We start from the raw sequence: 12,387 nt of genomic DNA, 5'->3' as shown, positions 1-12,387 counted from the left end.
TTATGATTGATGCCACCGATGACAGAGTTCTTTTTCATGAAAACCAGTCAGTGGCCCCAGCCCCCAAAACTGCCACCATGTCTTTACTGAACCCTAAATCTGCTTACCAACAAGTATCTTTTTGCTGAATCACAAAATAAATTCTAAAACTACAAGTAATATGCTAATTAGTGGGTGATAAGTCCAGGGAAATCGATGCCCCCACATCTAATCATCCCATTAGTAATGGCATCACGCCCCTGTGGGTGCAAGCAACACTATTTGCAACAGCAACGTCACCAATGCCACTGCAGATCTTGCACACGCACAACATTCTGCCCAACTCGCAATGCGTACAGAATTCAGGACTGTGCCCCCAGTTACATTGATGCACTGAGAATGCCCAAAAAGTCAGCCGTAATACAACACTCAGCCAGTCAGCCACCAGTGGGGTTGTGCGATTCATTGGGGGCTGTAAGTTCGGTCTTATGTTTTGCCAATGACTGTGTAACTCCTCCATGGCTGACTGAATCCGGCAGAACGTTGCTTGCATGTGAGCGATTTGCAAAGAGGTGGCAGTGACGCCTGTCTAGCAAATCACCTCACTCACACACCAACAACTAGTCACCCACTAATTATCCTCTCATGAGTTTTAAAATTGATTTTATGGCGATTCAACAATCAAGGGTATGTTCCCACGGTCAGTAAACGCGGGTTGGGCGCTGCGTACATCCGCAGTGTCCAAATGTTACAGCATAGTGGATGGGATTTCAAGAAATCCCATGATCACTGTGTGTGCACAGACAACTGCGGCTTCCCTGCAGAGACGGACATGTGGCGTGTCTTACCAGACCGCAGCATGTCAATTTCTCTTGCGGAGACGCGAGTCTCCACAATATAAATAACACTAGTGCAATGTATAGGATGTGGTGATTCTGCCCGGTTCAGTGAACACATGCGGAATCACCTGTGTTCAAAAGCCAGTAGAGCTTTGGACGCAGCAGATGTGCTGCTGGTTTACTGACCGTGTGGACGTAGCCTAAGCCCCCAAAATCATGTGTGCTAGAAAGTAGACGCAGAGTTCAGTAACAACATGGTGGCGGTTTTGAGGGGCCTGGCCAGCTACTCAAGTAATACACTTTCCAGAATACTCATCAGAACATGGGCAATGAACTATCCAGAGCAAAAGGTTACCGACAGATTTTCCAGTTCACATAAGTAAATAGCGCAGTTTCATGAACCCCAAAACATCGGTGGTATTCATACTAGAAAGAATAAAGCTGTAGCGTCTTCTCATAGGAATGGCGATCCATATTAACTGGAGAAAAAAAAATTGACAATTTACAAGGGTGGAACCTTTAATAGTGACAATATTGCTGTAGACATGCTATACAACGGAACCACATAATGCGGGAGAGTTAGTGGTCTTAGAGCAAGAGTGCCCTTTGTTTCCCATAGCAACCAATCGGAGCTCAGATTCATTTTACCAGAGCATATTAATATATGAAAGGAGAGGTCTGATTGGTTCCTATGGGCAACAAAAGGCAGCGTGAAAAGTCTCCCTCAATATCACTGAGGATTCAGGGGGACATGATCTTTACTTGATCACGTCCCCCTGATTGACCTTTGCATGTTCTAACATGGCATGTTACAGCTATGGTGGAATCACAGCCTGCTTGTTCACAATTTCACCCATAATCCAGTCCTATTTCTATCTGTTCTTGCAGCTGTTAGGAGGAAGTAAAGGGATCCTGTGATTCCAGTGTCCTAATCTGCCCTAAGCTTAAATAAATGGAGCGTGCTGACAAAATAAAGCCACTCATCTGCATCAGGCATCATTTATTTCTCCTTAATTACATTGATCACTATAAGACGGATGGAGGTCTGACACCCAAGCACCCCCACCGATCAGCTGCCATCACTTCTGGTATTTGATGAATAGTGTAGTGAGCAGAACAGCACCGCTGTTTAGTGGCCACTGCCAGGTACTGCAGCTCTTAAAGGGAATCTGTCACCTCATTTTTGGCCTATGAGATGCGGCCACCGCCATCAGGGGCTTATCTACAGCATTCTGTAATGCTGTAGATAAGCCCCCGATGTAACCTGAAAGAGAAGAAAAACAAGTTAGATTATACTCACCCGGGGGTGCGGTCCGATGGGTGTCCCGATCTGGTGCCTCCCATCTTCTAGCGATGACGCCCTCCTTCTTACTTCTACCGCGGCTCCTGCGCAGGCGTACTTTATCTGCCCTGTCGAGAGTAAAGTACTGCAGTGCGCAGGCGCCGGACGTCTCTGACCTTTCCCAGCGCCTGCGCACTGCAGTACTTTACAACAGGGCAGATAAAGTACGCCTGCGCAGGAGCCGCGGCAGAAGTAAGAAGGAGGACATCATCGCTAGAAGATGGAAGGCACCAGACCGCGACACCCATCGGATCGGACCGCCCCCCCCGGGTGAGTATAATCTAACTTGTTTTTCTTATCTTTCAGGTTACATTGGGGGCTTATCTACAGCATTACAGAATGCTGTATAAAAGCCCCTGATGGTGGTGGCCGCATCTCATAGGGCAAAAATGAGATGACAGATTCCCTTTAATAGAACAGGAGCTGATCCCCATCTTTAGTTTCCTATTGTCTGTGTGGCTCTAACCACTGATTATATAAGATCAGGCCCCCATAATCATGTACAGAAAATACAATAATAAAAAAACAGTACAATTAGAGGATAAAACCTATAAATGGTTCATTCCTTTAGGGAAGATTAGAGATTATTTCACCAGGGACAGGCGACTTTGAAATCCGGAGTTCTACAGCATACTATGCAAAAGATGAACGGGCGCATGTAAGCTGCAGAAACAAAACCTGAAAGCTGTGGTGTCTGCACTGAATGTAGGATAGTCGATATGTGACGGCTTCTTTTTAACAGACTGATACATTAAAAGTAGAAGACTGAGGGTTTTGAAAAATATCTTGTTAACAAAAAACGTGGAACATAGAAAACTTCTTGAACATTCTGGCCCAGATTCATCATTGGCTTTACCCGTTTTTTGTCTAGTATTGTGCCTTTTTTGTTAGCACCTTATTATTTAACATGTGCCTTTTTTTTACTTAAGTTATTTTATGTGCTCCCATTTTTTTTTTACCTTCCACTTTGTGGGTATAGTTAAGCGAAATGATTCATTAATAGCGATTTTTTAAAATATTTGGCACAACTTCACTCCTATCCCACCCCACCTGTGTAAGTTTCAGCATGTCGGTAATTTGAAGACATTTTTAACCATTTTGCAAAATGTTCAACTTTTTTTTTTCCACTAAAGAGTTGCAAAAACTGTTTAGGACAGGGAAAAAAAAAAAAAAAACTCTTTTTGACGTTGTAAAACTTAGGTATGGTGTGCGCCATTTTGAAGAATTTTGTGCAAAAAAATTATAATGAATACCACAAGACAAAAATGGAAACTGGCCAATGATGAACTGGGGCCTCTAGGTATAGAGAAGACATTGTTCATGGCCGGTGTTGAGCATGTCTCACAGTAGTCTTCAATTCCACCAGATACAATAAGGCAACATACTGGCACAATCCACCATCTTCCAAAGTAGAAGCTGGATGCTCGTTATACATTAGTGTTAGTGTCCTTCCACAAGCAATAGTGGAAATCCACAGCTCCTGACTCACATTCGATTAAAGCCTGAAATTACTTTTCCAGGACCATTCTGGTGTCAGCGGTTGGCACCAGTGGTTGGGACCAGTCAGTCACTGTATAAAAAATACTGCTCTCTAGGGTGGGTCGCTCACATTCCATTGTAGGCTGGTCCGCCGCCACCTTCGGGTACAACCCAGTTGATATTCTGACTTGGATCTTTAATATCACAGGTCTTACAGTGCACACAGTTCTGAGCATTGATTTGTAACCGTGAGCCCTCCCCCGATTCCAGAGGAACGTATTCATAGACACCTGAAACGAGAACAAGGGTATAATTGTCACTGAACCTGCAGGATAGAACATTTCAGCCAGAGAAGTACAGATACTGTTTTCTGTTTTGCCACTGAAAAGTATACGTGTGTATATATATAGAAAAAGAAAAGATTATCCCATTCACAGGGGTCTCAGAATTTGGTTTCCTTTAGATTGACGGCTTACCTCCTAGTACATTGTGAAAAGCTGGCCATCAGCATCAGCAGAGCAGAGTTTGCCGATGGCTCATGGATGAGGAAGACTCTGCTTTCTTGCTCATCGTGTGGATAGCAAGTGATAAAAAGGTAATTTCTCCACCAATAAGATAGACATTACACAGTCAGATGCATAAAAGATGGTGGCAGATTCTCCTTTTTTCTTTCTTTTCTGTATCCCTTAAAGGGGTTGTCAGGACTGAATAATAGAGGACCTTAGTGTAAGTCACCAATATGACATTGGAGGTCCAACACCCAGCAGACCGATACACGGTGTATGGGGCAGAACACAGCAGTCCTGTGCATTGCTTAGCTGCCACTGCACATGGAGACGATGACAGCGGCCACCACGTACAGGACTACTGTGTTCAATACATTGCTTCTATCCAATCGCTGCCAATGCAGATTTCAGCCGATTTGTAGAGTGCAATTGGGGGAAGAGAGACCCCCACCGATTGCTCAAATACCCCAGTGACATGCACAGCTCAGGAGACAGGAGTGCTCACCCAGCGGAGTATGGATACCATAGAAAGTATAGGCTTTGTAGTCTCATAATTAGGAGCATGAAAAAAATTATAACGAAAGGTTTCAGTATTGTTTCATTTAGATTAATATGGAGTTGAACAGATCGAAATTGGTCTAATATCTATTTGTGTAAAAAAGGAGATTTTTGTGTACTCACCGTAAAATCTCTTTCTCTTAGCCTTTAATTGGGGGACACAGAACCGTGGGTGTTATGCTGCTGTCCACTAGGAGGCGACACTATGCATAATCTGAAAAAGATTAACTTTGGCTCCTCCTCTGCAGTATACACCCCTGGACGGCGTCAGCCTTCTCCAGTTTTGTGCAAAAGCATTAGGAGGAATATACCAGAAACATAACCATGCCTGTAAAAAAAAAGGCTACTATAAACAGGCTCAAACAACAATATGAGAACCCAACCGTAACAACGGCCCGCAAGGGCTACAGGGTGGGAGCTGTGTCCCCCAATTAAAGGCTAAGAGAAAGAGATTTTACGGTGAGTACACAAAAATCTCCTTTACTCTGTCGCCTTATTGGGGGACACAGAACCGTGGGACGTCCTAAAGCAGTCCCTGGGTGGGAAGCAGTGGACGAATATTGTGCCGACAGTCCCCTAGACTTGGAGTACTGCCGCCTGCAGGACCCGTCTACCCAGGCTCGCATCCGCTGAGGACTGGGTATGCACTCTGTAGTGTTTTGTAAATGTGTGCAGGTTAGTCCAAGTGGCTGCCTTACACACTTGATGTGCTGAGGATTGATGCCGAATGGCCCAAGAGGCCCCTACCGCCCGCGTAGAGTGTGCCGTGATACCGGCCGGAAGAGAATTGTTGAGGCGGTAAGCCTCTTGAATGGTGGACTTGATCCACCTAGCAAGGGTGGCTTTGGAAGCCGGTAGGCCCTTGCGAACGCCTTCTGGAAGAAGGAAAAGTGAATCAGACTTCCGGAAAGGAGCAGTCCTAGACACGTAAACACGCAATGCCCTGACAAGGTCAAGCGTATGCAGAGCCTTCTCTACCCTATGAACGGGAGCCGGGCAAAGAGACGGTAGTGATATTTCCTCATTGAGGTGGAAGCTGGACCCGACCTTCGGAAGGAAGGATGGTACTGTACGGAGAACCACCTTGTCCTGATGAAAAACCAGGAAGGGTTGTCTGCAGGAAAGAGCTGAAAGTTCAGACACCCTGCGTAGCGAGGTGATTGCCACCAGGAAAACCACTTTCTGCGATAGAAAGCGGAGTGAGACCACCCTAAGGGGTTCAAAAGGAGGTGACTCTAGTGCTGTCAAGACCAGGTTGAGGTCCCACGTCTCCAACGGACGTTTGTAGGGGGGAACCAATCGGGAAACCCCTTGGAGAAAAGTCTACACTTGCGGCTTGTTAGCAATACGCCTCTGAAAGAGCACTGAAAGCGCGGAGACCTGGCTCTTCAGCGAGCCCAGGGATAGCCCGGCGTCCAGGCCTGACTGAAGGAACCCGAGGGCCTTTGGAAGAGAATAGGGAAGTGGAATCTGCCCACGAGAGTCGCACCATGTGAAGAAAAACCTTCCAGGTACGATAGTAAATCCTGGCTGAAGTTGGCTTTCGAGCCCTGATCATGGTTTTAACAACGTCCGGTGAAAAACCTGCTTGGGTCAAAACCCAGGTCTCAATGGCCACTCCGTCAAATTGAGAGCCCCTGAGTTCTGGTGGAAGAACGGGCCTTGTGACAGGAGGTCGGGACGTGTGGGGAGACGCCAGGGAGCGTCTGCTGTGAGTTGCACGACGTCGGCGTACCATGTACGCCTGGGCCAGTCTGGAGCGATCAGAATGGTGGGAACACCCTCTTGTTTGATCTTCCTCAGGACTCTGGAGATCAGGGGGAGGGGTGGAAAAATGTACAGAAGCTGGAACTGGGTCCAGTCCTGAACCAGGGCATCTGCTCCGAGCGATCGCGAATCGCGCGTCCTGGCCATGAAATTGGGAACCTTGGCATTGAGATGGGATGCCATCAGATCCACGTCCGGGGTCCCCCAACGATGACAGATCTGACCGAAGACTTTGGGATGGAGAGACCATTCCCCCGAGTCCATTCCTTGTCGGCTGAGATAGTCGGCTTCCCAGTTGTCCACGCCCGGAATGTGGACCGCGGAGAGTACCGACCTTGCATCCTCCGCCCACTGTAGGATACGCTTTACTTCGGTCATCGCCTGGATGCTGCGGGTGCCGCCTTGATGGTTCACGTATGCCACTGCCGTGGCATTGTCCGACTGTACTCTGATATGAAAGTCTGCCAGCAAGTGATGGAAGGCTTGCAACGCCAGGAAGATGGCCTGAATTTCCAGGATGTTGATGGGCATGGTCGATTCCCTTGGTGACCACCTGCCTTGCAGTCTGTGATGTAGGTGCACCGCGCCCCAACCCATAAGGCTTGTGTCGGTGGTCAAAACCTTCCATTGACCGGAAAGGATTTTCCCCTTGCAAGCGAGGTTGGCTTGAGCCACCCGTGCAGGGACCTCCTCGTGTTTGCTGATAACCGGAACTCCCTGTCGAGGGAGAACGGATTCCTGTCCCAGGACTTGAGGATGGACAGTTGAAGGGGTCTGAGGTGAAACTGGGCAAATGGTACCGCCTCCATTGCTGCTGCCATCCTGCCAAGTACTCTCATGGTATACCGGAGAGATCTGGGGGACTTGCGGAGGAGTGTGTGAACTCCCAGACGGAGAGCCAGTGCCTTGTCCCTGGGGAGGATCACCAGACCCTTGGAGGTGTCGAATAGCATCCCCAGGAAGGTCAGAGACTGACTCGGGGTAGTCGAGGACTTCTGTAAATTGACTAACCATCCCAGGCGCGTCAGAGTGTCGATCGTGATCGAGACGTTGACCTCGCCGTCCTTGAGGGTGGAGGCCTTGATGAGAAGGTCGTCCAGGTATGGAACGACTACTATGCCTCTGGAGTGCAGAACATCCATGGTAGCTGCCATGACCTTTGTAAATGTTCTGGGGGCCGTGGCCAGACCGAACGGGAGGGCCACAAACTGATAATGGTCTTGGTTGATTGCGAATCTGAGAAACCTCTGATGGGAGGGAGCAATTGGTATATGCAGGTATGCGTCCTGTATGTCTATGGAGGCAAGATATTCTCCTTTTTCCATAGACGCAACGATTGACCGGAGGGATTCCATGCGGAAGTGACGAACTCGAACGTACTTGTTGAGTTGCTTGAGGTCTAGTATGGGTCGGACGCTGCCTCCCTTCTTGGGCACCACGAACAGGTTGGAGTAGAACCCTCGGAAGCGCTCTTCTGCTGGGACTGGCACTATGACTCCTGCTCGCAGGAGGGAAGAAACCGCTTGACGGAAGGCCTGAGCTTTGAGCGGGGATTTTGGAGGGACAGATGGAAAAAAACCTGTGCGGTGGGCTGGTAGTAAACTCGATTTTGTATCCTGAAGACACTATTTCCTTGACCCACTTGTCTTCTGTAATAGGCAGCCAGACCTGCTGAAAGAGTAGCAGTCGTCCGCCAACAAGTGGGGTGTCTTCGAGAGGGCATGAGTCAGGACGAGGGAAAAGTCTGAGGTTTTCCTCCTTTAGGTTTTGCCTGGCTTGCCTTTGATTGCCAGTTCCTGTCCGGCCTCTGTGCCGCCGTGTGTTGTCCCTGCGGGGGGGAACGATTACGGTTTTGTGCTGGGCGTGAGACGGACCAGCCCGAAGAATTCCGAAAGGATCGGAAACGAGATTGATTACGCCTTTTAAACGTGCGTTTTGGTCTTAGTTGAGGGAGGGAAGTACTTTTGCCCCCGGTAGCATTGGATATCATTGTATCCAGCTTTTCACCGAAAAGACGGCCACTGAAGTATGGGAGATTTGTTAGGGACTTTTTTGAGGCCGCATCCGCTTTCCATTCTCTTAGCCAGAGAATACGCCGGGTTGTAATGGCGTTTGATGCTATTCCCGCTATTCCTCTTGCAGAGTCCAACGCTGCAAGGACCATGTAATATGCCACCACTGCAATTTGCACCGCCTGGTCCGCCATCTGAGGATTTGAAGCTTGAAGGCCCTTTTGCAATAGAGCAGCCCAAGCCATGATGGCCTTGGCTGCCCAGACTAAAGCAAATGCGGGAGCCAAAGAGGCACCTGCCGCTTCAAAGATTGAACGAGCCATGCGTTCGACTTGTCTGTCTGCTGTGTCCTTGAGGGTTGATCTGTCCGGCAGCGAGAGAAGCGTTTGTGCTGCCAGCCCAGAGACTGGAGGGTCCACTTCAGGCGGATCTGTCCAATCCTTGGTGTCTTTCTGTGGAAAGGGGTATTTTGCTTCCAAATACTTGCGATTGGCGAATTTTTTCTCAGGCTGCGAAAAATGCTTAGAAAGGATTTTTTGGAATTCCGGGTGATTAGGGAAGACCTTCGATGGTTTCTGAACACTTTCAAAGGAAATGTTGTGTTCTGGTGCTTCCGGGGTTGGATCTGAAATGTCCAACACCCGAAGGATGGAAGAGACGATATCCTCAACTATCGCAGTATTGCTAGGGGGACTAGGGAGCAAAGCGTTCTCTGTTTCGTTATCTGAATTGGAGTCACATATGCCCTCTGAGTCCTGCGCATCGCTAAGGAGCTCCCTAGCGGGCGAACTAGAGCGGAGGTTTCCCGTAGTCTGGGATCATTGTGGAGATCCGCATTGTCCTTCTCTATCAGGGGACGGCCTCGGTGAACTGAGGCCACTGTGTCTTTCCCTGGAGGGGGAAGACCTATTGCTATGTGAGGACACAGCTGAACGCGACCTGTGGGTCCGCTTACGCCTCGAACTGTCGGAAGCGCCCTGATCATGAGACCGGACGTCCCTTTGCTGGGTAACGTTCATAGCCGAGACATGACCCAGCAGAGCCTGCAGTAATGTGGAGGTCAGGTTATCTATAGACTGTGTCATAGACTGCGACATCTGAGTTGCCCATTCCAGCGCAGTAGCGGTCGCAGAAGCATTGGTAGGGACTTCTTGGGGTTCTGCTCCGTTTTTTTTTTTTTTGGGTACAGTCCCGGCAGTGCGGATACGTGCTGCCGCTGGGGAGAGTGCAGACTGCATAAAAGCAGTCTTGCCTGGTTCTTTTCTTTGAGCCCGACATAGTACCTAGGCTGATTAATAGAGACCCTACAGGGGTATCTACGCAGAGGAAAAAGGAGTAGGAGAGCGCTATAGGTTATAGGAATTCACAGCTGAGTACCAAGGACCCAGCTGTGATCTTACCCCACCGGTGCTCCCCTTAGGTCCAGCGCTGATAAGCCCCATGTCCTGTGCCCCCCGGAGACTCTGTGCTGCCTTCCTCCAGGTGCAGCAAGATGGCCACCGGATTCTGAGGTGGAGAGGGAAGGGGGCGGAGAGCTGGAAAAGGGCGCGCTGGGCCATGTAAAAGCGCGCCCTTCCTGCCTCGATCCGCCCCTTCTATGACACTGCAGTGTCATTTTCGTCATCCGGGGGGGCGTGCCAGGGGCGGGCCGGGGGGCGGGGAAAAGGCGGCGGCTTCGGCTAGGCCGAAGCCGCGGTCTAAATTAGAGGCCTGATGCCCAGGAGGGCTCCAGAGCGGCGCGGTAGTCCGGGAGGGGGTCGGATTTGCACCGGACCCCCCCAGAATGGGCGACTGGCTAGCGGTGGGGGCAGCAGTGCTAGCGGTTCCTGTGTGGGGGGTCCCTGGAGCGCCATGGAGCCACTGCTGCTGCAGAGGCAGGGGCGCAGAAAGCCCTGTCTCTGCTGTGCCACGTCTGCCTGCACCCTCCCCCGGCCCCAGCAGGATCCCACAGCTGGCCTGAGGTCCCTGGTGCAGAATGCTGTCTGTACTCCGACCCTACCTGCAGCGTCTCAACCTAATGCCCCCTGCGGGGGATTAGGGAGGGTGCGTCTGTCACCGTCAGGGGGTCTTCATCCTTGCCTCAACCTCAACCCAGACCCTGAAGGGGGTTGGGGAAGGAGGGGGGGGTCTCAACTTCGGACCAGTACCCGAGGGACTGGGGAAGGAGCGACATGGGGGACCGCCATCTCTACTTCAACTGGGCACCCCTAAAAAGGGGGCCAAGGAAGGAGCCATGCCGGGAGTCTCGCTGGAGACCCACTTTTCTTCATCTGTTCCGACGAAAGGAAAAAAAGAAAAAAAGGTGTGCCTCCTTGCGACACTAAGCAAAAACTGGAGAAGGCTGACGCCGTCCAGGGGTGTATACTGCAGAGGAGGAGCCAAAGTTAATCTTTTTCAGATTATGCATAGTGTCGCCTCCTAGTGGACAGCAGCATAACACCCACGGTTCTGTGTCCCCCAATAAGGCGACAGAGTAACACCCTTAGCTGCTTCTATGTCACGGTGGAGAACAGCAATAGCTGGCGGTATTGGTCATACTACGTGTTATCTAGGGAATCTAGAAATCGAGTGATTACAGGAATACGGGTAGAGGAACTCCCTATAAAGCCACATTATCAAGTCCCAGTAACTATTCACAGTCCAGCCATACATCCATTACCAGCTTCATAACTTCTTAGCAAATATTCACAAAGACATATCATAAACTGAAAATATGGATCCAAACAAAAGACTGCCCAATACCACGACTAGTAGTTTCTGTTCTGAAATGATTACTGGACTAGTGAGCTTTTAAATGAGTAATGGAGTGAAGAGGAGAAAAAAAAGAAAAAAAGATGTACTGAAGGGTGTGAACACATCTCACTGGCGCTCACCTGCTGGGCAGAACCTTTGTTCTGGGCCATCGTAGATAGCAAGGTTCTTGTTGACTGGTATACTGTCATCCCGTAATGTTAGATGGGCAGGCTGGTCATGTTCATGGTTCGTACCGCTTAGAGCCACAGATGACAGGAGATCAAAGCTAATCTTGCCGTCAGGTTTGGGATACTCAATGGGGGTGCAATCCTTGGCTGGTTTTAGATGGTTACTATCAAGGCCTAAAGGAGGAAATACAAATGTATCAAAAGTGTATTTTATGGAGTTACTGTGAGCATTTGGAGTAATTATATGATAAAATATCAGAGGTGATTGAAGTATCTGCATAAATGACAAGACCGGACCACAAAGTCTACTTTCAAGCTGTACAACGAATTGGAGCTATGCTCACAGTTTAGGGTATGTTCAGATGTGGCATAAAGGAGTGCAGTCTCTGCAAATCAACATTTGATCAACTTTTATGGGCCAGTTCCTTGTGTTTTTTTTTTTGGCAGACATTAACCAAAAAAAAACAAAAAAACAAACTGGTGGTGTAACCTGAATATTTAGGGTTCCCTTTTAAATTACTGAATATATTCTGCACCAAAATACACAAGTTTCCACAACTGATAGGAGGCAGATTTTTTTCTTTTAAAAAAAGGAAGGAACAATAGCCAATTCCCAAGCAGATTTCAGAAAAAGAAAAAAAATCAGCATGTGCATGAAATTATATGGGATTAAAGATACACTTCCACAGTTTTCCACTAAATCAGTGTATATGTGCATGTAGTGCAGTGGGTGTTAACATACTTACCTTCAGCCATCATCTCCGGTGGAGAGTCTGAAGAGTGGAAAAGTCACTGAGAAGATGGGCACAACAGTGCTGGATACTGAAGGCAGCAGTAGGCGAGTATATGAACACATGCACACAGCTATAGATTTAGTTAAAAAAAAAAAAAAAAAATCCTAAGAGCGCGTTTTTTTTTTGTTTTCTTTTTTTAAGTAAGTAAAACTCATCCACTTCTCAGGTACTATAAAGTTTTGATTTTACA

The 12,387-nt window shown here is 48.6% G+C and overlaps 1 protein-coding gene across 2 annotated transcripts in view; it reads right to left on the bottom strand.

Annotated features, from left to right (window-relative positions):
- Nucleotides 1–2,926: 2,926 nt before the first annotated feature.
- ETFDH (electron transfer flavoprotein dehydrogenase) overlaps nt 2,927–12,387 on the bottom strand; it is a 34,711-nt gene continuing 25,250 nt past the window's right edge. For both annotated transcript variants that reach the window (XM_073576634.1, XM_073576637.1), the window contains 2 exons: nt 11,356–11,577; nt 2,927–3,929 (listed from right to left, as the gene is read on the bottom strand). In XM_073576634.1, the coding sequence (XP_073432735.1) occupies nt 3,766–3,929; nt 11,356–11,577 (386 nt within the window). In that variant the 3' untranslated portion in view covers nt 2,927–3,765. The remainder of the gene's footprint in view (nt 3,930–11,355; nt 11,578–12,387) is intronic.

The sequence above is a fragment of the Dendrobates tinctorius genome, unplaced genomic scaffold (genome assembly GCF_039654945.1).
Source record: "Dendrobates tinctorius isolate UK_male_01 unplaced genomic scaffold, ASM3965494v1 ptg000008l, whole genome shotgun sequence".
Classification (NCBI taxonomy): Eukaryota; Metazoa; Chordata; class Amphibia; order Anura; family Dendrobatidae; genus Dendrobates; species Dendrobates tinctorius.
Note: the sequence above shows the minus strand (reverse complement) of the source record. Positions and strands in the feature narration are given on the sequence as shown.